We start from the raw sequence: 24,822 nt of genomic DNA, 5'->3' as shown, positions 1-24,822 counted from the left end.
GATTCTGCCTCAGCCTCCCCAGTGGCTGGGACTACAGGCACGTGCTACCATGCCCAGCTAATTTTTTGTATTTCTTGTAATTGTTTTTTGAGACGGAGTTTTGCTCTTGTTACCCAGGCTGGAGTGCAATGGCTCGATCTCGGCTCACCGCAACCTCCGCCTCCTGGGTTCAGGCAATTCTCCTGCCTCAGCCTCCCGAGTAGCTGGGATTACAGACACGCGCCACCATGCCCAGCTAATTTTTTGTATTTTTAGTAGAGACAGGTTTTTTTTGTTGTTGTTATTGAGATGGAGTGTCACTCTGTCACCCAGGCTGGAGCACAATGGTACGATCTCAGCTTACTGCAACCTCTGTCAGCCAGGTTCAAGCAATTATCCTGCCTCAGCCTCAGCCTCCCAAATAGCTGGGATTACCTAATTTTTTATTTAATTTATTTTATTTATTTCAGTAGCGACAGGGTTTCGCCATCTTGGCCAGGCTGGTCTTGAACTCCTGACCCCGTGATCTGCCCACCTCAGCCTCCCAAAGTGCTGGATTGCAGGTGTGAGCCACCGTGCCTGGCTGAGACAAGTTTTCACCATGTTGGCCAGGCTGGTCTCAAACTCCTGACCTCAAGTGAGCCACCTGCCTCAGCCTCCCGAAGTGCTGGGGTTACAGGCGTGAGCCTCCGCACCCGGCCCCCACTCACTCTCTTGTCCTGTTGTGACATCATCTCTCGCCGTTGCCCCCGGGACTCCCCTAGACCCTCACAGCGGGGACCTCTTCATGGAGGTGCCGGCTCTTTCCTCTCCGCCCTCTGGACTGCTTTGCTGAAGGTACACGGTCACCCATGGGTAGCGGTGTCTCTATGCAAATGCACACATCTGTGTGTCTGAGACCAGGTGGCCCTGGGTGCACGCTTGAATTCATTCAGTGTTTTTTGAGACTTGCCACCATGCCAGGCTAATATCTTTTTTTATTTTTTGTAGAGTTGAGGTCTCGCTCTCTCTCTCTCTCTCTCTCTCTGTTGCAGGCTGGTCTCCGACTCCCGGCCTCCCAAAGTGATCCTCCTGCCTTGGCCTCCCAAAGTGTTGAGATTACAAGCGTGAGCCACATGCCCAGCCTTCCATATCTTTTTCGGGGGACACAATTCAAACCATAACCTCCTCACACAAAAACACCCAGCCGTGGATTTCCGGCCGTGCGTGCAGACACTGGAATGAGAATTCACACTCACGCACACGCCCATACACGCAGGGACCTCTCTTTGTCTTGTTCTCTCTTGTTTTTCTAAGGCTAACACAGGCCCTTGCACACAGTAGGGGGTCAATAAATATTGAATGAATCAGGCAGGGCGCGGCAGCTCAGGCCTGTAAACCCAGCACTTTGGGAGGCTGAAGTGGGGGGCATCACTTGTAGCCAGGAGTTCAAGACCAGCCTGGGCAACATAGTGAAACCCTGTCTACAAAAACTAAAAATTAGCCAGTCGTGGTGGGACATGCCGGTAGTTACCGCTACTTGGGAGCTAGGGAGGCTGAGGTGGGAGGGTTGCTTGAGTCTGGGAGGTCGAGGCTGCAGTGAACTGTGACAGCAGCACTGTACTCCAGCCTGGGTGACAGAGGAGACCACATCTCTTAGAAAAACTAAGAAAAAAAAATGAGCCAGGTGAGGTGGTTCATGCCTGCAATCCCATCACTTTGCGAGGCCGAAGCAGGTGGATCACCTGAGGTTGGGAGTTCAAGACCAGCCTGACCAACTTGGAGAAACCCTGTCTCTAATAAAAATTAAAAAAATCAACCGGGTGTGGTGGCACACGCCTGTCTTCCCAGCTACTTGGGAGGCTGAGACAGGAGAATCTCTTGAACCCGGGAGGTGGAGGTTGCTGTGAGCCGAGACTGTGCCACTGCACTCCAGCCTGGACAACAAGAGTCAAACTTTGTCTCAAAAGAAGAAAACTGGGCCAGGCGCGGTGGCTCACGCCTGTAATCCCAGCATTTGGGAGGCTGAGGCGGGTGGATCACGAGGTCAAGAGATCGAGACCATCCTGGTCAACATGGTGAAACCCCGTCTCTACTAAAAATACAGAAATTAGCTGGACACGGTGGCGCGTGCCTGTAATCCCAGCTACTCGGGAGGCTGAGGCAGGAGAATTGCCTGAACCCAGGAGGCGGAGGTTGCGGTGAGCCGAGATGGCGCCATTGCACTCCAGCCTGGGTAACAAGAGCGAAACTCCATCTCAAAAAAAAAAAAAAAGAAAACAGCACAATACAAAAAATAAGAATAGTAATCATAAATAAGTTCGGGCACAGTGGCTCACGCCTGTAAGCCCAGCACACTGGGAGACTGAGGCAGTCAGATTAGCAGAGGTTGGGTTTCGAGGCCAGCCTGGCCAACACAGTGAAACCCCATCTCTACTAAAAAAAAAAAAAAAAAAAGAAAACGGAGAGCAAAGAGGTAAAGCAGCTTGCTCCAGGCCACAGCCACATGGCTGGCTGCCTCCACAGAGCCAGGTTCCCGCCTTCCTGAGCTGAGTGGTGTCACTGTACCTGGCCGGGACCCAGCACTTGGCAGGCCAACGTGTGTCCCTTGGGGACAAAACAGTCTGTCCTGGAGTGTGGACACACAAGGTCATCACTAGTTCAACCTCGGGTCGTACAGACTTGATGGAGTCTTTTTTTTCTTTTTGAGACAAGAGTCTTGGCCTGGCTGGGCACAGTGGCCCACGCCTGTAATCCCAGCACTTTGGGAGGCCGAGGCGGGTGGATCATGAGGTGAGGAGTTAAAAGACCAGCCTGGCTAAGATAGTGAGAGACCTCTTATTAAAAAAAAAAAAAAAAAAAAAAAAAAAAAAAAGGAGATGGAGTCTTGCTGTGTTGCCCAGGCTAGAGGGCAGTGGCACTATCTCAGCTCACTGCAACCTCTGCCTCCTGGGTTCAGGCAATTCTCCTGCCTCAGCCTCCCGAGTAGCTGGGATTACAGGCACGCGCCACCATGCCCAGTTAATTTTTTGTATTTTTAGTAGAGACGGGGTTTCACCATGTTGACCGGGATGGTCTCGATCTCTTGACCTCGTGATCTACCCGCCTCGGCCTCCCAAAGTGCTGGGATTACAGGCACGCGCCACCACGCCCAGCTAGTTTTTATATTTTTAGTAGAGACGGGGTTTCACCATGACAGGTACACATCGCCACACCTGGCTTAATTTTCTTATTTTTCTTCTTTTTTTTTTTTTAAAGATGTGATTTCCCCATCTTAGGTTGGTCTCAAACTCCCGACCTCAGGTGATCCACCCGCCTCGACCTCCCAAAGTGCTGGGATTACAGGCACGAGCCACTGCTCCCGGCCATTGTATTTTTTTTTTCTTTTCTTTCTTTCTTTTTTTTTTTTTTTTGGAGACAGGGTCTCGTTCTGTCGCCAGGCGCCAGGCTGGAGTGCAATGGCGCGATCTCCGCTCACTGCAACCTCCACCTCCCAGGTTCAAGCAATTCTCCTGCCTCAGCCTCCCAAGCAGCTGGGACTACAGACGCGCCCCACCACGCCCAGCTAATTTTTTATATTTTAGTAGAGACGGGGTTTCACTATGTTGGCCAGGATGGTCTTGATCTCTTGACCTCGTAATCCGCCCGCCTCGGCCTCCCAAAGTGCTTTTTTTTCCCTTTAAAGACAAGGGTCTTGCCATATTGCCCAGGCTGGTGTCGAACTCCTAGACTCAAGCGATCCTCCTGCCTCAGTCTCCCAAAGTGCTGGGATTCAGGCCTGAGCCACTGCATCCAGTTCAAACTTTGATACTGAAACATACATCATGGATGAACCCCCAAAACAGTATGTAAGCAAAAGAAGTAAAAGGGTAGCTGGGATTCCGGGTGCCCGCCACCATGCCCAGCTAATTTTTCTATTTTTAGTAGAGACGGGGTTTCACCATGTTGGCCAGGCTGGTCTCGATCTCTTGACCTCCTGATCCACCCATCTTGGCCTCTCAAAGTGCTGGGATTACAGGCCTGAACCCCACGCCCGGCTGTTCTGGACAACTTTGCGAATATACTAAAAACCACTGAGTTAAACAATTTAAAGGGGTGAATGTCACGGTATATGAACAAATCTCAATAATACCTGTCATTGTTTTTATATATATAGTGTGGGAGTATATATACTATACGTGGATATATACACAGTATGTATGCTGTGTGTCTGTGTGTGTGTCTGTGTGTGCATGTCTGTGTCTGTGTGTGTCTGTGTATCTGTGTCCATTTGTGTGTGTGTCTGTGTGTCTTTGTGTATCTGTGTGTGGGGGGCATGTCTGTGTGTGTCTTTGTGCATCTGTGTCTGTCTGTGTGTGTCTGTATATGTGTATATATGTCTGTGTGTGTATCTGTGTCTGTGTATATCTGCGTGTCTGTGTATCTGTGTGTGTGTCTGTGTGTGCATGTCTGTGTCTGCGTGTGTGTCTGTGTATCTGTGTCTGTGTGTGTCTTTGGTGTATCGTGTGTGTGTGTGTGCATGTGTCTGTGTGTATCTATGTGTGTGCATGTGTGTCTGTGTACATGTCTATGTGTGTATCTGTGTCTGTGTGTGTCTGTGTATCTGTGTGTGTGCGTGTGTCTATGTCTGCATGTGTCTGTGTATCTGTGTGTGTGTCTGTGTGTGCATGTGTCTGTGTCTGCGTGTGTGGGTATCTGTGTCTGTGTGTGTGTCTTTGGTGTATCTGTGTGTCTGTGTGTGTGTGTGCATGTGTCTGTGTCTGTGTATGTGTGTGCATGTGTGTCTGTGTACATGTCTGTGTGTGTATCTGTGTCTGTGTGCGTGTCTGTGTGTGTCTCTGTGTGTGTCTTTGTGTATCTGTGTGTGTATCTGTGTGTGTGTGCGTTTATCTGTGTGTCTTTGTGTATCTGTATCTGTGTGTCTGTGTGTCTGTGTGTCATTGTGTATCTGTATCTGTGTGTGTGTGTCTGTGTGTATCTGTATCTGTGTGTGTCTGTGTGTGTGTCTGTGTGTATCTGTATCTGTGTGTGTGTCTGTGTGTGTGTGTGTGTGTGTGTCTGTGTGTGTGTGTCTGTATAGAAAAACAGTACTTTGAGCCACGCTGGCCTTGGTTTGTTTCCTGCTCTGCCTTTGTCCCTTGTGACTTTGGGCAGTCACTGCACCCGTCTCAACTCCACATTCTCTTTCTATGAGAAGCAGATAGTGGCTGGGCATGGCGGCTTACACCTGTAGTCCCAGCATTTCAGGAGGCCAAGGCAGGAGGATCACTTGATCAAGGGAGGTTGAGGCTGCTATGATGACATCACTGCACCTCAGCCTGGATGACAGAGAGAGACCCCGTCTCAAAAATCAGCAGTGGCTGGGCGTGGTGGCACACGTCTGTCATCCTAGCTAGGCCGGAGGCTGAGGTGAGGGGATTGCTTGAGCTGGGGAGGCAGAGGTCGCAGTGAGCCGAGATTACACCGCTGGACTCCCGCCTGCAGGATGGAGTGAGACCTTGTCTCAGAGAAAAAAATTAAAAATAAGGCCGGGCGCGGTGGCTCACGCCTGTAATCCCAGCACTTTGGGAGGCCGAGGCGGGTGGATCACGAGGTCAAGAGATTGAGACCATCCTGGTCAACATGGTGAAACCCCGTCTCTACTAAAAATACAAAAAATTAGCTGGGCACGGTGGCACATGCCTGTAATCCCAGCTACTCAGGAGGCTGAGGCAGGAGAATTGCCTGAACCCAGGAGGCGGAGGTTGCGGTGAGCCGAGATCGCGCCATTGCACTCCAGCCTGGGTAACAAGAGCAAAACTCCATCTCAAAAAAGAAAAGAAAAGGAAAAGCCGGAGCTGCTTCAAGGGCCTAGGCCAACCCTTACCCCACCTGGTCCTTCTCCACCTGGAGCCCCCTTGGTTTTGTTCCCCCCCCCCGCCCCCGTGTTCTCCTGCATCCCAGTCCCTCAAGAGTCCCTCACCCTCTGCCCCCTCCGCAGGTGTCCTCCCCTCTCCCCTCTTGGGCTGCATGTCAAGGATCCCCACCCCATCACCCCCACCCTCCTCCCACCTCTTCACCTCCATTCTCGCCTCCCCCAACCCCTACGACCCCCCCTCACCCCTCCCCACTATGTGCACTAAATCCTCAGTGTTCCCCTCCCATCTCCTCCCAACAATTCATATCCCCCAGAACTCACCCCTCCAAGCCCCCTATCGCCCAGGATTCTGGCCTCTTCACCTCTATTCTCCCCTCCCCCAACCCCTTCAGGTCTCCTTCGGCCTGTCCTCCCCCCAACTCCGGGGTTTCCCTGGTCGTTCCGGGCTGTGGGGGATTCCCTCTGGCCTTCTCGGGACCCCCTCTCCCCACTTCAGTTCTCTCCTCCTCCCAGCCCCAGGTAGGATCCCCACCCCACCCCTTCCCTATCTCCCTCTGGGACTTCCCCCTCCTTCTCCCCCTCCCTCCCCCTCTGGGGCTCCCCCATCCCCGTGACTGCCAGAGAACAGCTGGGGTTTTCCTCAGGCGCCCACCCACGTGAGGCTCCGTGGAAAGGTCACGGCCTGCGGGCAGGACCACCGCAACCTGTCTCCCCCTAGTTTCCAGGCCTGGGGCTGCAGGGCAGCGGGGAGCCATGGTCGTCCAGGTGGCGGGTCAGGGCCAGGGCGCACCCACCCTGCAGACCTTCGGTGGGAAGACTGAGGCCGGGCAGGGAAGGGCTGGGTGGCGCTCCCAGCCCGGGGCAGGGGGAGCCACCACCTCGCCTGCAACTTCGGGAGAAGTAGGAGGTGGCTGGCCAGGGCCCGCAGTTTCGGTTTAGAGGCAAAACGCAGCACTGTGCCAAGCCCAGCTGGCCCGGAGGCCGACTTCCTGGGGTATTTTTCTGCTTGTTGATTTTAGTTTGCAGGAGAAAACAACAAAAAAAAAAATAGGTTTTTGTCTTTAGTGCAAAAGAGAGGCCTATCCTGAGATGGAGAAAGCGCGTCTGGGTGCGGGGCGCCCTCGGAGGGCGCCCCTCCTGCAAGGCCTGAGCTCACCGCGCTGTGTGGTCCCAGGTGCCCCCTTGACCGCTGCGCACCTTGGGCTGCGGTGGCAGCCGGGGCAGGCGGGGTCTGCAGCCAGCACCCCCTCCCGAAACGCGTCCCTCTGTGCCCAGAGCTTGGGGTTGGCTCCTGCACAGGCAGTAACAGCGGTGGCACAGCACCAGGTTTCGTAATAAACCGGTCTCTTAATTGCTACAAGGGTAGGAGGAGAAGCGAAAAAAAAAAAAAAGAGGCGTCGATTTGCTGGAGTCGGCGGCGCCGGCTGCAGAGAGAAGAGGTACTGTTTGCGCCCGGGAGCCCGGAGCGGCCACCAGGGGCTTGGGTAACACTTCCTGGTGCGCTGGCGGGGGAGGGGGCGAAGCGTGTCCCGGAGCACTCCCGCGGGGAGGGGACGGGGGTCCGAAAGCAGACAAGCACCCAGAGGCTTCAGAGATTTATTACAAGGCCATCATAGTAGAAAGGAAAACACAGATATCTGCTTCCCATCTCGCTCGCAGTGGTTCGGTACCAAGTGCACGTAACAAAATAGATCGTCTCTGTCGTTTGCGAACTGGGAGTTCGTGGGCGCAGAGCACCTTCGGCCCCTGCTCCCGAGTCCCAAAGTGTGGTCCTGCCGAGGGTGCAGACCCTCGTTCAACCAAGTCTCTCGTCCTCGGACGCCAGCTCCAGTCCCAAGGAGGGTGGGGGGGGTGCACTCAGTCTCACCCCAGCCCCGAGTGGAGTCTGGACCCTCCGTGACGGGGAAGGCGGCAGTGCGCCCTGCCACTCCGGCTTCTGCTCTGTCCCAAGGCCTGAGCTCCGGGGTCCCATCTCCTGCTGGCCTGGGTCCCCCCTTCTCCTCCGCCGCAGCCCCTGGCACAGCTTCCGGGTCTCCGCCCTGGGGGCGGCCGCTCACTCCCCTTCTCCTCCTCCTCCTCCTCTTCAGTCTCCAACGACTCTACCCCCGATGGTCTCGTGGGTTGGGTTGTTTTGGGGGGATTGTGCTGGGGGGGAGGGGGGTTCAAATATTTATTTTATTTTATGTTTTTGGCAGCGACTCCACAGGTTCTGTTGCTGGGAAGGGCCTCAGCGTCCCTGGAGCGAGATGGAGGGGACCCACTGGTTGTTACCCCGGCTCTCTTCGCAGTAGCTGGCTACCTCCACCAAGCCGCGGCTCTTCCAGGAGTCCGTGTGAGGGTTCTGTAGGAGGGGGAAAGAACGGCTTTAGCGGGAGCCTCCCTCTCCCGGGGCCCCTGTTTGTGGAAAACACACAGGCTCAAAATAGCTCCCTGGGTGAGGAGGCCCAGCCCGGCTGCCCACGGGACATGCCAAGCATGGCTGAGTGCTGAGCTGTGCCGGACCAGCCAGCCCGGCTCTGTTGACAAACACCGGCCCAGGTGCCCTGCAGGGCGGGGTAGGGCAGACGCACGACTCACCGTGACCAGGAGGCAGTGCAGGTCCCGGGCCTCGGTGGTGCCCTGGGTCTCGGCCGGCTCGCCCAGGAGCTGTGCCAGGCGCTGCATGCCCGACACCCGCACGATGTTGATGTCGTTGTCGCAGCAGAAAGACTGGATGAGCGTGAAGTGGATCTGCAGGGCGATGTCGCCCTCCTCCTCCTCATCAATGGCCAGGAGGCACAGGACCACGCTGTCCGGGTCTCTGAGGGGGACCAAAGGGAAGGGGTGGGTCAGCCGGGGACCGGGGAGAGGCCACCGTGCAGGGAGAAGTTTGCAAAACAAGGAGCGTGCAGGAGCAAAAGAGAAACTGCAGGGGTGCAAGGGTGACGGCCTCGGCAAGCTCAGGGTGGTGGGGGGAGGGGAGGGCACACGGTTCAAAGCACAGGGTCGGGGGGAGACAGGCCCCCGGCGGGAGGGGCGCTGGCAGACAGATGCGTCAGGATCCTGCAGCCCCCAATCCACACAGCAGCAGAGCAGCCCCGCATCCACAGCGGGGGGCACATGGGGAAGTCCCAGCCCCGTGCACTACAGGCTTGTGGAAAGCATCCAGAGCGGAGGGGAGGGGGGTCCCCCGTCCCACCCGCGCCCAGCCCGGGGAGGGGGTCTGACTCACACATTCATCAGCTTGGCCGACTCGTACACCCCCACTGTGAGGCGGTCCTGGCGCTGAGCGGCCACCAGCAGCTCCTCCACCGCGGCGGTCACCGTCTGCATCCTGGGGCCGAGGGAGAGGAGTCAGTGACGGGCGGACCACCGGGTGCGGCCGGCCCGACCCGACCCATCCCGTCCCGGCCGACCTCAGGCTGCGACTGCAGCGGCCACTTACTTCTGCGCCGCGTTGTCGCACGCCACGAGCTCTTCCAGGGTCATGTTGCAATTATAATCCACAGTGGACGCGGCTCCCGGGCGGTCCCCAGGGAGAAACTGCAAAATCCGAGCCAGAGAGCCGCAGACCTTCTCACGGAGCCGGAGCGCTCGTCCAAGACCTTCGGGAAGCAGCGAAATCCTTCCAGAAAAGGCGGAAAAAAAAAAAATATATTGCAAAGTCCTCGGCGGGAATAATCCAGGAAGCTGCAGGAACTAACCGGAGTCCGACGCTTCGGCGATCTGAGCCGGGAGCCTCCGGCACCGACTTTTATAGACTCGGGCGGGGAGGGAGGCGGGGACGGGGAGAGGGGCGTGGCCGCTGTGATCATTCGCCCCCCTCCTATTGGTAGAGAAACAACGGCAAGCGCTCTGAGCTCTGCGGTTGGCCGATGGCGGGGAGGGGGCGGAGCGCCGTGCGGGGGCGCCCCACGTGGGGGCGAGCGCCAGGAGGGGGGCGTGCGGGGGACGGGTAGGTGACCGCGAATGCCAGAAACAAAAAAAAAAAAAAAAAAAAGGCAGAAGTTTTTTTTTTTCTCCTGATTTCCCGGCAGCGGAGCCGCGGTTCGGGGCGCGCGCGGGATTTCCAGCGCGCGAGGCGGCCCGGACTTTCGGGGGAGGGGGGCCTGGAATCCCCTCCCGGTCCTCGGAGAGTCCCGGACTCGAGCCTTTCCCAAGTTCTGTTGGGGCTGGAGGGGCTGCCCGAGGAAGGGGCCCGGGTTGCAGCCGGATCTCGCGCAGGTGGCGGTGATGGCCGGAGTGTCTCCTGGCTGCTGCGACCCCAGCCCCCGGGTGCTCTGGCTTCTCCCGACCTCTACGTTCCGGTCTGAGTAATGGGGCTGCAGCGCCGGCCTCTCTGGTTTGCAGAGCGTGACCTCAAATAAGGCTGACAGTCGGCGCCCAGCAAACGTCAGCTGTCACCTGGGGGTCGCGGGGGGCTTCCTCGAGGTCCCCAAAAGGGGGGGGTTGCAAAGCCTGGGGGGGAAGAAACCGGGCGCCCCCTCGCCGCCCCCTGCGAGTTTCAGGCTGGGGCGCGCGTGGGAGGTGCAGGTGGCGGCCCCGCCCCCGCCGGGTACCTAACGTTCCAGCCTCTGCGGGTGCGGAGGCCTCCGGGCCCGGGAGAAGGCCGGGGAGGGAGAGGGAAGGGTGCAGGCTCCGGCTGCACTTCGCCGCTTCGGGCCCACGTGCAAGGGTGGCGGCCACTTTTATTACCCACTCCGGGGTGGGGGCGCTGACCTGCGTGGAGCGCGTGGCCCGGACCTGGCCCCCACCCCACCCATCCCCGTTCACGGATGATTCAACTCAAGGCCCGGGAAGCAGGTGTGGTGCTTATGTGCATTATGCAAAAGGAGAAACTGAGGCTTGGCGAGGCCACCGGCGAGTTCGTGTTGGAGCCACGAGCGAGGCGGGCAGGCCCCGCGTGACAACGTCTCCCACGGTCGACCGGGGACTCCAGGGTGACTCACATCTGCGTCCCCTCCCCCGCCAGCCTGGGGTCTGGCCTCGGCCCCGCGGCTCGGTTTCCCCGGCTCCCTGGCCCCCGGGCCCGCGGGTCCGGCTGACGCATCGCGCCTCCTCCGCGCCGCCCACCGCTGGGGTGCGAAACGTCGCTGGACTGCGAGGCGCGGCGGCGCCATCTGGTGGCCGCGCGGGGTCCCTGCGTCCTTAGCCCCGGAAGAGAGGGACGGACGGGCGGGGCCCTGGGCTGGAGGGGATAAGGGGAGGGTGGCACTTACATTTTGTGTAATTTTAATATACAATGTTTTACGCTGGCAACGTGTATATTTATATCTTAGAATTTCAATTTAAAAATGAAATCGGCAGCGCGCGGTGGCTCACGCCTGTAACGCCAGCACTTTGGGAGGCCGAGGCGGGTGGATCACCTGAGGTCAAGGGTTCGAGACCAGCCTGACCAACATGGCCAACATGAGGTGGAGATAGGGAAGGTCAGGGAGGGGACTGGGATAAGTGCGAGATCAGATTCTGTCTTTATTTACAATTTTGATATTTTGTTTTTCATGGATACTGGGGCATTCATTTTTATTTTTTGACATGGAGTTTCCCTCTTGTTGCCCAGGCTGGAGTGCGATGGCGCTGTCTCGGCTCACTGCAGATTACAGCTGGGATTACAGGTATGAGCCACCCCGCCGGGCTGATTTTGATTTTTAAAAAGTATTGCGTTAGCTGGGTAATGGGTTTCTATTTGTCACTTTGGGAGGCCAAAGCAGGAGAATCTCTTGAACCCAGGAGGCAGAGGTTGCAGTGAGCAGAGATCACACCACTGCACTTCAGCCTGGATGACAGAATGAGATTCCGATTTAAAAAAAAAAAAAAGGCTGGGCATGGTGGCTCACACCTGTAATCCCAGCACTTTGGGAGGCTGAGGCAGGTGGATCACCTGAGGTCAGGAGTTTAAGACCAGCCTGACCAACATGGAGAAACCCCATCTCTCCTAATAATACAAAAATTAGCTGGGCGTGGTGGCGCGTGCCTGTAATCCCAGCTACTGGGGAGGCTGAGGCAGGAGAATCGCTTGAGCCTGGGAAGCTGAGGTTGCAGTGAGCGGAGATCACACCACTGCACTCCAGCCTGGATGACAGAGCAAGACTCTGTCTCAAAAATAAATATAAATAAAATAAAATAAAGTAAAAGGATCAATCGCAGTGTCAGCCAGGCCGTCTTGCAGCCTGAGGTGAGAGGAATAATCGGTGTGAGTAGTCCTGGCCTTTTTTTATTTGAGATGGATGGAGTCACGTTCTGTACCCAGGCTGGAGTGCAATGGCGAGATCTCTGCTCGCTGCAACCTCCGCCTCCTGGGTTCAGGCAATTCTCCTGCCTCAGCCTCCCGAGTAGCTGGGATTACAGGCACGCGCCACCGTGTCCAGCTAATTTTTGTATTTTTAGTAGAGATGGGGTTTCACCATGTTGACCAGGAAGGTCTCGATCTCTTGACCTCGTGATCCACCCGCCTCGGCCTCCCAAAGTGCTGGGATTACAGGCGTGAGCCATCGCGCCCAGCTATGCATTTTTTTTTTTTTTTTTTTTTAAGATGGGGTTTCACCATGATGGCCAGGCTGGTCTTGAACTCCTGACCTCAGTTGATCCACCCACATCAGCCTCCCAAAGTGCTGGGATTACAGGCATGAGCCACCACACATGGCCTTAAACAAAATAAAATTTTAAAACTATGCAACATAGGCATTTTTGCATTCATTTAGGTTTTTGTAAAAAACGTATTGCGCGCTTTGGCAATGATGAAGTGGACGGATCACCTGAGGTCAGGAGTTCGAGACCAGCATGGCCAACGTGACGAAACCCCATCTGTAAAAAACCCATCTCTACTAAAAATACAAAAATTAGCCGGGCATGGTGCTATGCACCTGTAATCCCCGCTACTTGGGAGGCTGAGGCAGGAGGATCTCTTGAACCTGCGAGGCAGAGGCTGCACTAAGTGGAGACCATGCCATTGTAACAAGAGCCAGACTCTGTCTCAAAAATACATATGTATAAAATAGAATATAATGATGTAATATTAATATATAATACAGAATACGTTAGTTATCGTCATGTGTGTTTTGTGGGGCCACCTTCACATTTTGACATTTTGCCTCTGTGACTCTCAGCGCCTGCCTTCTTTTCTGAGATGGAGTGTTGCTCTATGGACAGGCTGGGGTGCAGTGGCGCGATCCCGGCTCACCGCCACTTCTGTTTTCTGGTTTCAAGCGATTCTCCTGCCTCAGCCTCCCAAGTAGCTGGGATTACTGGCGTGCCCCACCACACCCGGCTAATTTATTTTGTATTTTTAGTAGAGACAGGTTTTCACCATGTTGGCCAGGATGGTCGCAATCTCTTGACCTCATGATCCACCCGCCTCGGCCTCCCAAAGTGCTGGGATTACAGGCCTGAGCCACCGCACCCGGCCAGCCCCTACCCTTAACACCCTCCCTCCTGCCCACCGCAGCACACGTGGACGTACAGAAACAGGGCTTGATCTGCCTGGAGGGGCTGGAGCCAGGGTTCCCTCCTGGTGTGGTGGCTGCAGAACTAGGAGTCCTGGGGGTGGGGAGGGATGTTTGCAAGAGGTAGGGGCAGAGCAGGAGGCTCTCTGATACTATCGGAGGTGCCGTGCACTAAATGTGTCTCCTCCAAAATTCGTATGTGGAAGCCCTAACCCCCAGTGGGATGGGATTTGGAGGGGCTTAACCTTGAAGATGTTGGGGTTAGAGGAGCTCATGAACGTGGGGTCCCCTAATGAGATCAGTTTCTTTCTCTTTTTCTTTTTCGAGACAGGGTCTCGCCGTATTGCCCAGGGTGAGTGCGGTGGTGTGATCATGACCCACTGCAGCCTCTGTCTTTAGGGCTCACGCCTGTAATTTCAGCACTTTGGTAGGCCAAGGCGGGAGGATCGCTTGAGCCCGGGAGTTCGAGGCCACCCTGGGCAACCTGCTAAGACTCCCATCTCTACAAATAATTTTTTAAAAAATTAGCCAGGCGGCTGGGTGCAATGGCTCACGCCTGTAATTTCAGCACTTTGGGGGGCCAAGGCAGGCGAACCAGAAGGTCAGGAGTTTGAGGCCAGCCTGAGCAACATGGTGAAACCCCATCTTAAAAAAAAAAAAATTAGCCAGGCATGATGGGCACACATGTAGTCCCAGCTTCTTGGGAGGCTGAGGCAGGAAGATCACTTGAGCCTGGGAGTTTGAGGATTCAGTGAGCTATGACTGTACCACTTCACTCCAGCCTGGGCAACAGAACAAGGCCCTATCTCTCACACACACACACACAAGCCTGGTCACACTGGATCACACCTGTAATCCAGCACTTTGGGAGGCTGAGGCAGGTGGATCATGAGGTCAGGAGTTCGAGACCAGCCTGACTAACATGGTGAAACCTCATCTCTACCAAAGGTACAAAAAAAAAAAAAAAAAAAAGATAAAGCTGGGCATGGCAGCGGGAGCCTGTAATCCCAGCTACTCGGAAGTCTGAGGCAGGAGAATCGCTTGAACCCAGGAGGGAGAGGTTGCAGTGAGCCAAGATCATGCCATTGCACTCCAGCCTGGGTGACAGAGTGAAACTCTATCTAAAAAAAAAATATATATATATATAAACAGTTGGCCAGGCATGGTGGCGCATACCTGTAATCCCAGCTACCCAGGAGGCTGAGTCAGGAAAATAGCTTCAACCTGGGAAGCGGCTGGGCGCGGCAGCCCACGCCTGTAATCCCAGCACCTTGGGAGGCCGTGGCAGGTGGATCTCCTGAGGTAGGGAGTTCAAGACCAGCCTCGCCAACATGGTGAAACCATGTCTTTACTAAAAATACAAAAAAATTAGCCGAGTGTGGTGGCAGGTGCCTGTAATCCCAGGTACTCAGGAGGCTGAGGCAGCAGAAGTGCTTGAACTCAGTAGGCAGGGGTTGCAGTGAGCCGGGATCGCGCCACTACACTCCACCTGGGCGACAGAGTGAGACTCTGTCTCCAAAAAGAAAAAAAGTAAAAAGCCAGGCTTGAGGGGCTCTGTGGGCAGAGGTCCCTGGCAGCAGACACAGCTCATGAGAAGGTCCTGAGCCGGGACTGCACCTGGTGCATCTGGGACTGGAGCGCAGTAAGCCACAGGGAGAGCTGGGAAGATGAACTCAGAGAGACGGGCTTGGGGCTGCGTTTCACTCCGGATGTAGCCAGGAAGTGACTGGCCATTGGCAGTGGCTGGGCTCTGACATCATGTTTTTCTGCAGAGATGAACAAGAGGATCGAGGCATGACTCCCGTCCCCAAGGAGAGGTTTCAGGATGGAGCTGAGTCATCGTTTGAACTTAACAGACAGGTGTAAGCGGCCCCGGCCGGGAGGAGGTGGGATCCCCACGCCAGGTGGCCCGGAGGCTAGAGCGAAGTCGGGTGGGAAGGCTGAGGTGCTCTGGGGAAATTCTGAGGAGAGCGGGGGTGACGGGGGCGGAACGGGACACAGCCAGAGGCTGGCCGGTCTGGGACTGTGCCTCACAGAGGGAGGTAGGAGGAGAAGCTCTGTCTGAGGTCACATTTGCCTGGTTCAAATCCCACCTGCAGCCGTCATCAGCTGTGTGTCCTTGGGTTGGTGGCTTAGCTTCCCCTCCTTTTTTTTTTTTTTTGAGATGGAGTCTTGGTCCCAGTTCAGGCGATTCTCCTGCCTCAGCCTCCCGAGTAGCTGGGATTACAGGCACGCGCCACCACCACGCCCGGCTAATTTGTGTATTTTTAGTAGAGACGGGGTTTCACCATGTTGGCCAGGCTGCTCTTGAACTCCTGACCTCGTGATCCACCCGCCTCAGCCTCCCAAAGTGCTGGGATGATGGCGCCTGGCCCTCTTTTCGTGGGAAAGTTGGGTTGTGGAAAGGTTTAGCAAAACAATGTGCTCCATACACCTCCCCTGTAGTGACCTTGAAAGGCACTAGAGGCTGGGGCGGCAGCTCACACGCTGGCATCACGGCACTTTGGGAGGCCGAGGCGGGTGGATCTCATGACGTCAGGAGTTCGAGACCAGCCTGGCCAACATGGTGAAATTCCATATCTACTAAAAATACAAAATTAGCCAGGTGCGGTGGTGGGAGCCTGTGATCCGACCCCAGCTGCTTGGGAGGCTGAGGGCAGGAGAATCGCTTGAACCCGGCAGGCAGGTGGAGTTTGAAGTGAGCCTCGAGCTCAGATCGTGCCATTGCACTCCAGCCTGAGTGAAAGAGCAAAACTCTATCTCAAAACAAAACAACAACAACAACAAACAGCCCTTTGGGAGGCTGAGGTGGGTGGATCAACTGAGGTCAGGAGTTCAAGACCAGCCTGGCCGTCATGGTGAAATCCCATCTTTTTTTGTGTGTGTGTGTGGACAGGAAGTCAATTTATTGGTTCATTATTACGAGAGGGAAGCATAGTGGAAACCCTCATGAGTGCAGGGCCCGCCACTTGTCCAGAGGGCCACGATTGGGGATGTACTTAACCCCACAGCCATCTGGGATGAGCTGCTTCTCAGCCACCATGTCTTCAAATTCATCGGCACTGAACTTGGTGAAGCCCCACTTCTTTGAGATGTGGATCTTCTGGCGGCCAGGGAACTTGAACTTGGCCCTGCGCAGGGCCTCAATCACATGCTCCTTGTTCTGCAGCTTGGCGCGGATGGACGTGATCACTTGGCCAATGTGAACCCTGGCCACAGTGCCCTGGGGCTTTCCAAAGGCGCCTCGCATGCCTGTTTGGAGCCTGTCAGCCCCAGCACAGGACAACATCTTGTTGATGCGGATGACGTGGAAGGGATGGAGCCGCACTCGGATATGAAAGCCATCTTTGCCACAACTTTTCACCGTGTACTTATTGGCACAAATTCGGGCAGCCTCCAGGGCTCCAGAGGAGAGCTGCTCATATTCATCCGATACCATGTGGCCACAGAGTGGAAACTCATCCACTTTTGCCTTCTTCGGCCCCAGGTCAAAGATGCGAATCTTGGCGTCAGGGACACCTCGGCAGAAGCGGGACTTTGGGTACGGCTTGTTCTTACAATATTGGTAACAACGGGCGGGGCGGCTGCCCATAGCGACACCAGGATCTTCAGTGGCGTGCCGAAGGAAAAGAGAAATCCCATCTTTAAAAAAAAAAAAAAAAAAAAAGTTCAGGACGGGCTCAGAAGCCAAGTTTCCAGTCAGGAGTCCCAGGTGCTACGTGTGACAAGATGCACAGTGTGTGTCCGAGCATGGACACTTACCTGAGCCTTTGGTGCGTAGCATTGCTAGTGGGGTTGGGCCACATACCGCCTGCAGGGCTCCAGGCCGCAGTCAGACAGCCTGTTTAGACCGGACAGTGCAGAGGTCAAAGTGTCCAGGCGGGTGGCTCACGCCTGTAATCCCAGCACTTCGGGAGGCCGAGGAGCGGGGAATCATCTGAGATCAGGAGATGAAGACCAGCCTGACCGACATGGAGAAACCCTGTCTCTACTAAAAATACAAAATTAGCCGGGCGTATGGTGGCGCATGCACCTGTAATCCCAGCTACCCAGAAGGCGGAGGCTGGAGAATCACTTGAACCCGGGAAGCGGAGGTTGTGGTGAGCCAAGATGGTACCATTTCACTCCAGCCTGGGCAACGAGAGTGAAACTCTGTCTCAAAAAATAAAAAGCAAGCCGGGCGCGGTGGCTCAAGCCTGTAATCCCAGCACTTTGGGAGGCCGAGGCGGGTGGATCACGAGGTCAACAGATCGAGACCATCCTGGTCAACATGGTGAAACCCCATCTCTACTAAAAATACAAAAATTAGCTGGGTGTGGTGCCTGTAATCCCAGCTACTCGGGAGGCTGAGGCAGGAGAATTGCCTGAACCCAGGAGGCGGAGGTTGCGGTGAGCCGAGATCGCACCATTGCACTCCAGCCTGGGTAACAAGAGCGAAACTCCGTCTCAAAAAAAATAAAAATAAATAAAAATAGGAATAGAAAGCTCACAGGCAATGGAGCGGCTGGAACCCCAGCGTCTGACGTTGCAGGCACTACTGGCATCTGGGCAGCTTCCCCTGGTGCTAGTCGTCCCCCAGGGTGGTTAATTTTTTGTTTGTTTGTTTTAGAAATGGGTTTCACTCTGTTGCCCAGGCTGGAGTGGAGTGACGCCATCGCAGCTCACTGCAGCCTTGTACTCCTGATTTAAGCAATCCTCCCACCTCAGCCTCCCAAATAGCTGAGATTACAAGGGGCCACCACACCCAGGTAAGCAGGGGTCCTTCCTGCCCACTGTGTAAAGAAAGACCACGTGACTGGGTGTGGTGGCTCATGCCTGTAATCCTAGAACTTTGGGAGGCCAAGGTGGGAGGATCCCTCAATTCTAGGAGTTTGAGACCAGCCTGGGCAACATAGGAAGACCCCGTCTAAAACAGTATTTTTTTTTTTTTTGAGACGGAGTTTCGCTCTTGTTACCCAGGCTGGAGTGCAATGGCGCGATCTCGGCTCACCGCAGCCTCCGCCTCCTGGGTTCAGGCAATTCTCCTGCCTCAGCCTCCCGAGTAGCTGGGATTACAGGCACGCGCCACCACGCCCAGCTAATTTTTGTACTTTTAGTAGAGACAGGGTTTCACCATGTTGACCAGGATGGTCTCGATCTCTTGACCTCGTGATCCACCCACCTCGGCCTCCCAAAGTGCTGGGATTACAGGCATGGGCTACCACACCCAACCCCTAAAACAGTATTTTAATTAAAAATATAAAGCGAGAGAAAGAAAGGAAAGACCATGGCACGGCAGCAGGGAAGGACTTTAACAGACACGAGCCTGGCCGCCCCACCGGGGAGATGAAATTCATTACTGAAATCAACTCGTTGAAACCTCATAGGTTAGAGGTTTTTCTTTATTGCAAGAGGTCTCACTCTGTCACCCAGGCTGGAGTGCAGTGGCACCATCTTGGCTCACTGCAACCTCTGCCTGCTGGGTTCAGACGATTCTCTTGCCTCACCCTCCTGAGTAGCTGGGATTGCAAGTTCACGCCACCACGTCCGACTACTTTTTTTTATTTTGCATTTTTTGGTAGAGACGAGTTTCACCACGTTGGCCGGGCTGGTCTCGAACTCTTAACCTCAGGTGATCCGTTCGCCTCGGCCTCCCAAAGTGCTGAGATTCCAGGCAGGAGCCCCCTTGCCTGGCCTAGGTTAGGAATTTTTCCAAGGCAGTTTTGGGGGAAGGGATGGGAGTGGCCAGGTAAACTGGTGCTTGCTGCTGATTGGTTGGGGACAGAGATGCAGTCACAGGGTTGCAGCTGTCCTCCCCCCGGCCCCCTCACTTGTGGGTGGAACCTCAGAAGCAGGCTTGTCAGTCCAGATGGAGCCACGGGTGTCAGACAGAAAAACACCTAGAAGCCATTCTCAAAAGGCCAATCTACAATAATGGTGTTGTTTGCTGCAGTGATTAGGGGAACCCACATTTTTTTTGGGGGGTGGTGGAGTCTTGTTCTGTCACCCAGGCTGGAGTGCAGTGGCACAATCTCTGTTCACTGCAACCTCCGCCTCCTGGGTACAAGCGAGTCTCCTCCCTCAGCCTCCCAAGTATTTGAGACTACAGGCATGAGCCACCACGCCTGGCTAATTTTTGTATTTTTAGTAGAGATGGGGTTTCACCATGTTGGCCAGGCTGGTCTCGAACTCCTGGCCTCAAGTGATCCACCTGCCTCAGCCTCCCAAAGGGCTGGGATTACGGGTGCGAGCCACCGAGCCCAGCCCAATGGTTAGTTTTGTATGCCAGCATGGCTGGGCTGCGGGTGCCCACATATTTGGTGAAACATTACTCAATGCATGCCGGTAAGAGGATTATGGGATGAGATGAGCCTTTGAACCCTTGCGTCACTCAGCTCACTGCCCTCCTGCCCTCTCTAACACCGCGGGCCTTGCCCAGTTCACTGAAGGCCTGAATGGAACACAGAAGCTGCCACAGCTGTGGGGAGGAGAGAATTCCTCCCTCCTGAAGGCCTTCAGATTGGAACAGTGGCTGCTTCCTGTCTTCAGATATGAGCAGAAACGTCAGCTCTCGGGCGGGCATGGTGGCTGATGCCTGTAAATCCCAGCACTTTGGGAGGCTGAGGCAGGCGGATCACTTGAGGTCAAGAGTTTGAGACCAGCCTGGCCAACATGGAGAAACCCTGTCTCTACTAAAAATACAAAAATTAGCCGGGCATCGTGGCGTGTGCCTGTAATCCCAGCTACTTGGGAGGCCAAGGTGGGAGGATAAGTTGGGCCCAGGAGGCAGAGGTTACAGTGAGCTGAGATCACGCCACTGCACTCCAGCCTGGGCAACAGAGCGAGACTCCATCTCAAAAAAAAAAAAAAAAAAAAAAACACAAGGAACATCGGCTCCGCTCTGTTAAGGGACATCAGCTCTCTTGGGTCTCCAGCTTGCAGACTTCGGATGTTGTGACTTGTCAGCTCCTATAAGCCTGTGTGTCAAGGCCTAATAATAAATCTCTTTTTCTCTCTGCCTCAGTCACCCCCAGCCACTCCTTATGAGCGGAGGCAGGTCCTGGACAGCAGTCGGCCAGACTCGAGGCTCTTGGTCCAACAGTCTGCAAGGAACAGAATCCTTCCAGCCACGTGTGTGAGTGAGTCTGGGAGCGGACCCTGCCCCAGTGACACGTCGCTTGCCGCCTCTGAGAGCCCTGAGCCACTGGATGCCAAAGGTAAGCCACATCTGGGTTCCTGACCCCAGAAACTGAGACAAGAAAGGTGAATATTGGCCGGGCCCCGTGGCTCATGCCGGGATTCCAGCACTCTGGGAGGCCAAGGCAGGCAGGTGACTTGAGCCAAGCAGTTTGAGACCAGCCTGGGCGACATAGAGAGACCCGGTCTCTACAAAAAATACAAAACTTAGCCAGGGGTGGTGGCACGACCCTGTAGTCCCAGCTACTCTGGAAGCTGAGGTGGGAGGGTCCTTTGAGCCTGAGGTCAAGGCTGCAGTGAGCCATGACCGCGTCACTGCATTCTAGCCTGCGCAGCAGAGCGAGAACCTGTAAGCAAGAAAAAAAGAAAGAAAGAAGGAAAGAGAGAGAGGTGGGAGAAAGAGAAAGAAAGAAGGAAAGAGAGAGGAGAGAGGGAGGGGGGAGGGAGAAAGAGAATGAAGAGTGAAAAGTGAATCTACTCCTGCTGTATCTTGGGGCTGTTTGTGACACAGCAGGAGCTAACTGATACAGTGATGTTACGTGACGTGTCTGTCTTTCTTTTGTATCTGTCTCCACCCTCTGGGAGTTCTCACTCATTGCTGTATCCACTGTGCCCAGGACACAGACTTTGCACTGGCTATTCCCTGTCCCTTGAACGCTTTTCCACCTTTTTTTTTTTTTTTTTTTTTAAGACGGAGTCTCACTCTGTCACCCAGCCTGGAGTGCAGTGACACAGTCTTAGCTCGCCGCAGCCTCCACCTCCCAGGTTCAAGCGATTCTCCTGCCTCAGCTTCCCAAGCAGCTGGGACTACGGGTGCCCGCCACCACGCCTGGGTAATTTTTGTAATTTTAGTAGAGACAGGGTTTCACTATGTTGGCCAGGCTGGTCTCGAACTCCTGACCTTGTGATTTGCCCACCTCGGCCTCCCAAAGTGCTGAGATTGCAGGTGTGAGCCTCCATGCTCGGCCTCTTTTCCACCCTTTCCTAAGAGGCCTGTAGCAGGGTTTACCCCACTCTCTTCGTTCCCCATGCTCTCCATCTAGCATCCCATGCAATTCGCTTATTTATTTATTTTTGAGACGGCGTCTCGCTCTGTCGCCCAGGCTGGAGCGCAGCGGCACAATGTTGGCTCACTGCAATCTCCACCTCCCGGGTTCAAGAGATTCTCGTGCCTCAGCCTCCCGAGTAGCTGGGATCATAAATTACAAGCCCTCTCCCTCATGCCCAGCTAATTATTGTATTTTTAATAGAGACGGGGTTTCATCATGTTGGCTGGGCTGGTCTCGAACTCCTGACCTCAGGTGATCTGCCTGCCTCGGCCTCCCAAAGTGCTGGGATTACAGGCATGAGCCACCACGCCCTGCCTTATTTATTTTTGAAACAGGGTCCTACTCTTGCCACCCAGACTGGAGTGCAGAGGTGCAATCTCAGCTCACTGCAGCCTCCGCCTTCCGGGATCAAATGATCCTCCCGTCCGAACCTCCCAAGGAGCTGGGCCTGCAGGTGTGAGCCACCATGCCTGGCTAAGTTTTGTATAATTTGTAGAGGTAGAGCTTCACTATATTGCCCAGGCTGGTCTCGAACTCCTGGCCTCAAGCAGTTCTGCCTCAGCCTCTCTAAATGCTGGGATTGCAGGTGTGAGCCACTGCACTCCGCCTCATTCACTTATTTATACTGTGTACTTGCTTCCCTCCGGTCCCCCCAATGCCTGCCACAAAGTAGAGGCCCCCCCAATGCCTGCCACAAAGTAGAGGCCCCCCCAATATGGGTCGATTTCGCTGCAACATTCGCTCTTTTAACAGGTAGCTGCCAGCTGCGGCCCCAGAGCTCTGCCTGCCTCCCAGATTTATGTTGGGATCACAGGGTTCCAACTCCAGGGTCTGGAATCCACGCTCCACAGTCCGGCTTCCCAACACCCAGACCCCAGAATCCAGGCTCCAGGCTCCGGAATGCGGGGGTCCCTCAGATCCAGGCTCTGGAATCCGGGCTCATCCAGATCCAGGCTCCGGAATCCGGGCTCATCCAGGTCCAGACTCCGGAATCCAGGCTCATCCAGATCCACGTTCCGGAATCCGGGCTCATCCAGGTCCAGGCTCCGGAATCCGGGGTCCCTCAGATCCAGGCTCCGGAATCCGGGCTTATCCAGATCCACACTCCGGAATCCCGGCTCATTAGATCCACTTCCGGAATCCGGGCTCATCCAGATCCAGGCTCCAGAATCCGGGCTCATCCAGGTCCAGGCTCCGGAATCCGGGCTTATCCAAATCCAGACTCCGGAATCCGGGCCCGTCAGATCCTGGCTCCGGAATCCGGGCTCATCTAGGTCCAGGCTCCGGAATCCGGGCTCATCCAGATGCACGTTCCGGAATCCGGGCTTATCCAAATCCAGACTCCAGAATCCGGGCTCGTCAGATCCACGTTCCGGAATCCGGGCTCATCCAGATCCAGGCTCCGGAAATCCGGGCTCCAGGCTCATATTCCGGGCCAGGAGCCAACCACAGGCGTAGAGCTGAGATTTTTTAAATCTGGCGCCAAAATCCACTCCTCGGGTGGGAGTGTCAGCGCCGGGTGGGGTCAGTGTAGGGGACAGGTGAGGGCTGGGGCCTCCCGGGCTGCATGGTCCCAGGGTCCGGTATTTCTCGCCCGCGGCCCTGCGCCCCCTCCCGCAAAGCAGAGAGCAATTGGTCAGTAACTTTCTTTTTTTTTTTCTTTTGAAACGGAGACTCACTCTTGTCACCCAGGCTGGAGTGCTGTGGCGGGACCTCGGCCCCCTGCAACCTCCTCCTCCCGGGTTCAAGCGGCTCCCCTGCCTCCGCCTCCCGAGAAGCTGGGGTTACAGGCGCCCGCCACCACGCCAGGCTTATTTTGTATTTTTTAGTAGAGACGGGGTTCCACCACTTTGACCAGGCTGGTCTTGAACTCCTGACCTCCGGTGATCCGCCAGCCTCCGCTCCCAAAGTGCTGGGATTACAAGCCTGAGCCACCGCGCCCGGCCAATTGGCCACTCACTTTCTAGCGCCCTCTCTGGGTCTCCCGTTCGAATCCCGCCTCTGCCACGCCCTTGGTGCGGATCCCCCGACCGGTCCGTAACCTCCCCGTGCCTCAGTTTCCCATCATGGAAATGGGCCCGGAACCCCCCCGCTGCGAGTCGTGCCGCCTGGGGAGGCCCGGTGGAGTGTACGGGGCAGCTTTGCGGGGTGCCCCGGCCTCGGGCTCCGGGGTGGGGGCGGGGGGCGGGGAACCACAGGCGCAGCTGTCACCGCCCCTCCCGGTCAGCGCCAAAATTTGAAAATTGCCCAGCGCCTCCCTAACTGCGCGGGGCCCCACCCACGGGAAGCGCGGGGCATTCTGGGACTTGGAGTCCAGTCCCTGGGGCGGGGGTCCCGCGAGGATGGCTCGGAGCACCCTGAGCCCCTCCGCGGTGCCCAAAGAGGAGGGCGCGGGGTAGGTTCGAGACCCGGATTTGCAGAGTGCAAGACTGAGGCTGAGGCCCGCGCGGTCAGGCAGGAAGCGGCGCTCCTGGCGGCTGGGACAGCACAGGCAAGGCTGGGAGGTGGAAGGAGGGCGATGGGAGGGAAGTGCCCAGAGGGGCCGCGCGGTGGGGCGGGGGCGGGACCCCGCAGGGCCCCCAGTGATGGGCCAGTGGCCAAGGCCCGTGGTCAGTGAGAACTTCATGGGGAGGAGGTTGCAGATCAGTCTCGGGGTGGAGGGTAGGAAAAGTGACCCGGCCGTGCTTGGTGGCTGACACCTGTAATCCCAGCACTTTGAGAGGAGGCGGGCGGATCACCTGATATCAAGAGTTCGAGACCAGCCTGGCCAACATGGCGAAACCCTGTCTCTACTAAAAATACAAAAATTAGACCGGGGGCAGTGGCTCACTCAGCACTTTAGGAGGCTGAGGCAGGCGGATCACTTGAGGTCAGGAGTTTGAGACCAGCCTGACCAACATGGTGAAACGTCATCTCTACTAAAAATACAAAAAAATGGGGCCGGGCGCGGTGGCTCACGCCTGTAATCCCAGCACTTTGGGAGGCCGAGGCCGGTGGATCACGAGGTCAAGAGATCGAGACCATCCTGGTCAACATGGTGAAACCTCGTCTTTACTAAAAATACAAAAAATTAGCTGGGCACGATGGTGCGTGCCTGTAATCCCAGCTCCTCGGGAGGCTGAGGCAGGAGAATTGCCTGAACCCAGGAGGCGGAGGTTGCGGTGAGCCAAGATCGCGCCATTGCACTCCAGCCTGGGTAACAAGAGCAAAACTCCATCTCAAAAAAACAAAAACAAAAAATTAGCTGGGCGAGGTGGCACATGCCTGTAATCCCAGCTAATCAGGAGACTGAGGCAGGAGAACCCCTCGAACCTGGGAGACAGAGGTGGCAGTGAGCCGAGATCACACCACTGCACTGCAG

General features: G+C 55.7%; 2 protein-coding genes and 1 pseudogene across 2 annotated transcripts; 1 reads left to right on the top strand and 2 right to left on the bottom strand.

Moving 5' to 3' along the window:
- Nucleotides 1–7,397: 7,397 nt before the first annotated feature.
- GADD45B (growth arrest and DNA damage inducible beta) lies at nucleotides 7,398–9,522 on the bottom strand. Its single transcript, XM_035285015.3, has 4 exons — nucleotides 9,240–9,522; nucleotides 9,027–9,128; nucleotides 8,393–8,615; nucleotides 7,398–8,156 (listed from the first exon to the last, which is right to left on the bottom strand). Exons 1-4 carry the CDS (start codon nucleotides 9,281–9,283, stop codon nucleotides 8,043–8,045), a joined length of 483 nt encoding a protein of 160 aa, XP_035140906.1. The 5' UTR covers nucleotides 9,284–9,522; the 3' UTR covers nucleotides 7,398–8,042.
- Nucleotides 9,523–15,012: 5,490 nt separating this feature from the next.
- Nucleotides 15,013–23,517, top strand: LOC144580904 (uncharacterized). Its single transcript, XM_078361453.1, has 3 exons — nucleotides 15,013–15,098; nucleotides 20,240–20,432; nucleotides 22,215–23,517. Exons 2-3 carry the CDS (start codon nucleotides 20,424–20,426, stop codon nucleotides 22,917–22,919), a joined length of 714 nt encoding a protein of 237 aa, XP_078217579.1. The 5' UTR covers nucleotides 15,013–15,098; nucleotides 20,240–20,423; the 3' UTR covers nucleotides 22,920–23,517.
- Nucleotides 16,125–16,870, bottom strand: LOC100410791 (ribosomal protein L10 pseudogene; annotated as a pseudogene).
- Nucleotides 23,518–24,822: the final 1,305 nt, after the last annotated feature.

The sequence above is a fragment of the Callithrix jacchus genome, chromosome 22, assembly GCF_049354715.1.
Source record: "Callithrix jacchus isolate 240 chromosome 22, calJac240_pri, whole genome shotgun sequence".
Classification (NCBI taxonomy): domain Eukaryota; kingdom Metazoa; phylum Chordata; class Mammalia; order Primates; family Cebidae; genus Callithrix; species Callithrix jacchus.
Note: the sequence above shows the minus strand (reverse complement) of the source record. Positions and strands in the feature narration are given on the sequence as shown.

Bases quoted from the DNA above. Each gene is read 5' to 3' on its own strand.
- GADD45B (XM_035285015.3), bottom strand. From the start codon at position 9,283: ATGACCCTGGAAGAGCTCGTGGCGTGCGACAACGCGGCGCAGAA. The intron at 9,129-9,239 runs GTAAGTGGCCGC...CCTCGGCCCCAG, and splicing joins TGCGACAACGCGGCGCAGAA to GATGCAGACGGTGACCGCCG. The intron at 8,616-9,026 runs GTGAGTCAGACC...GGTCCCCCTCAG, and splicing joins TCGGCCAAGCTGATGAATGT to AGACCCGGACAGCGTGGTCC.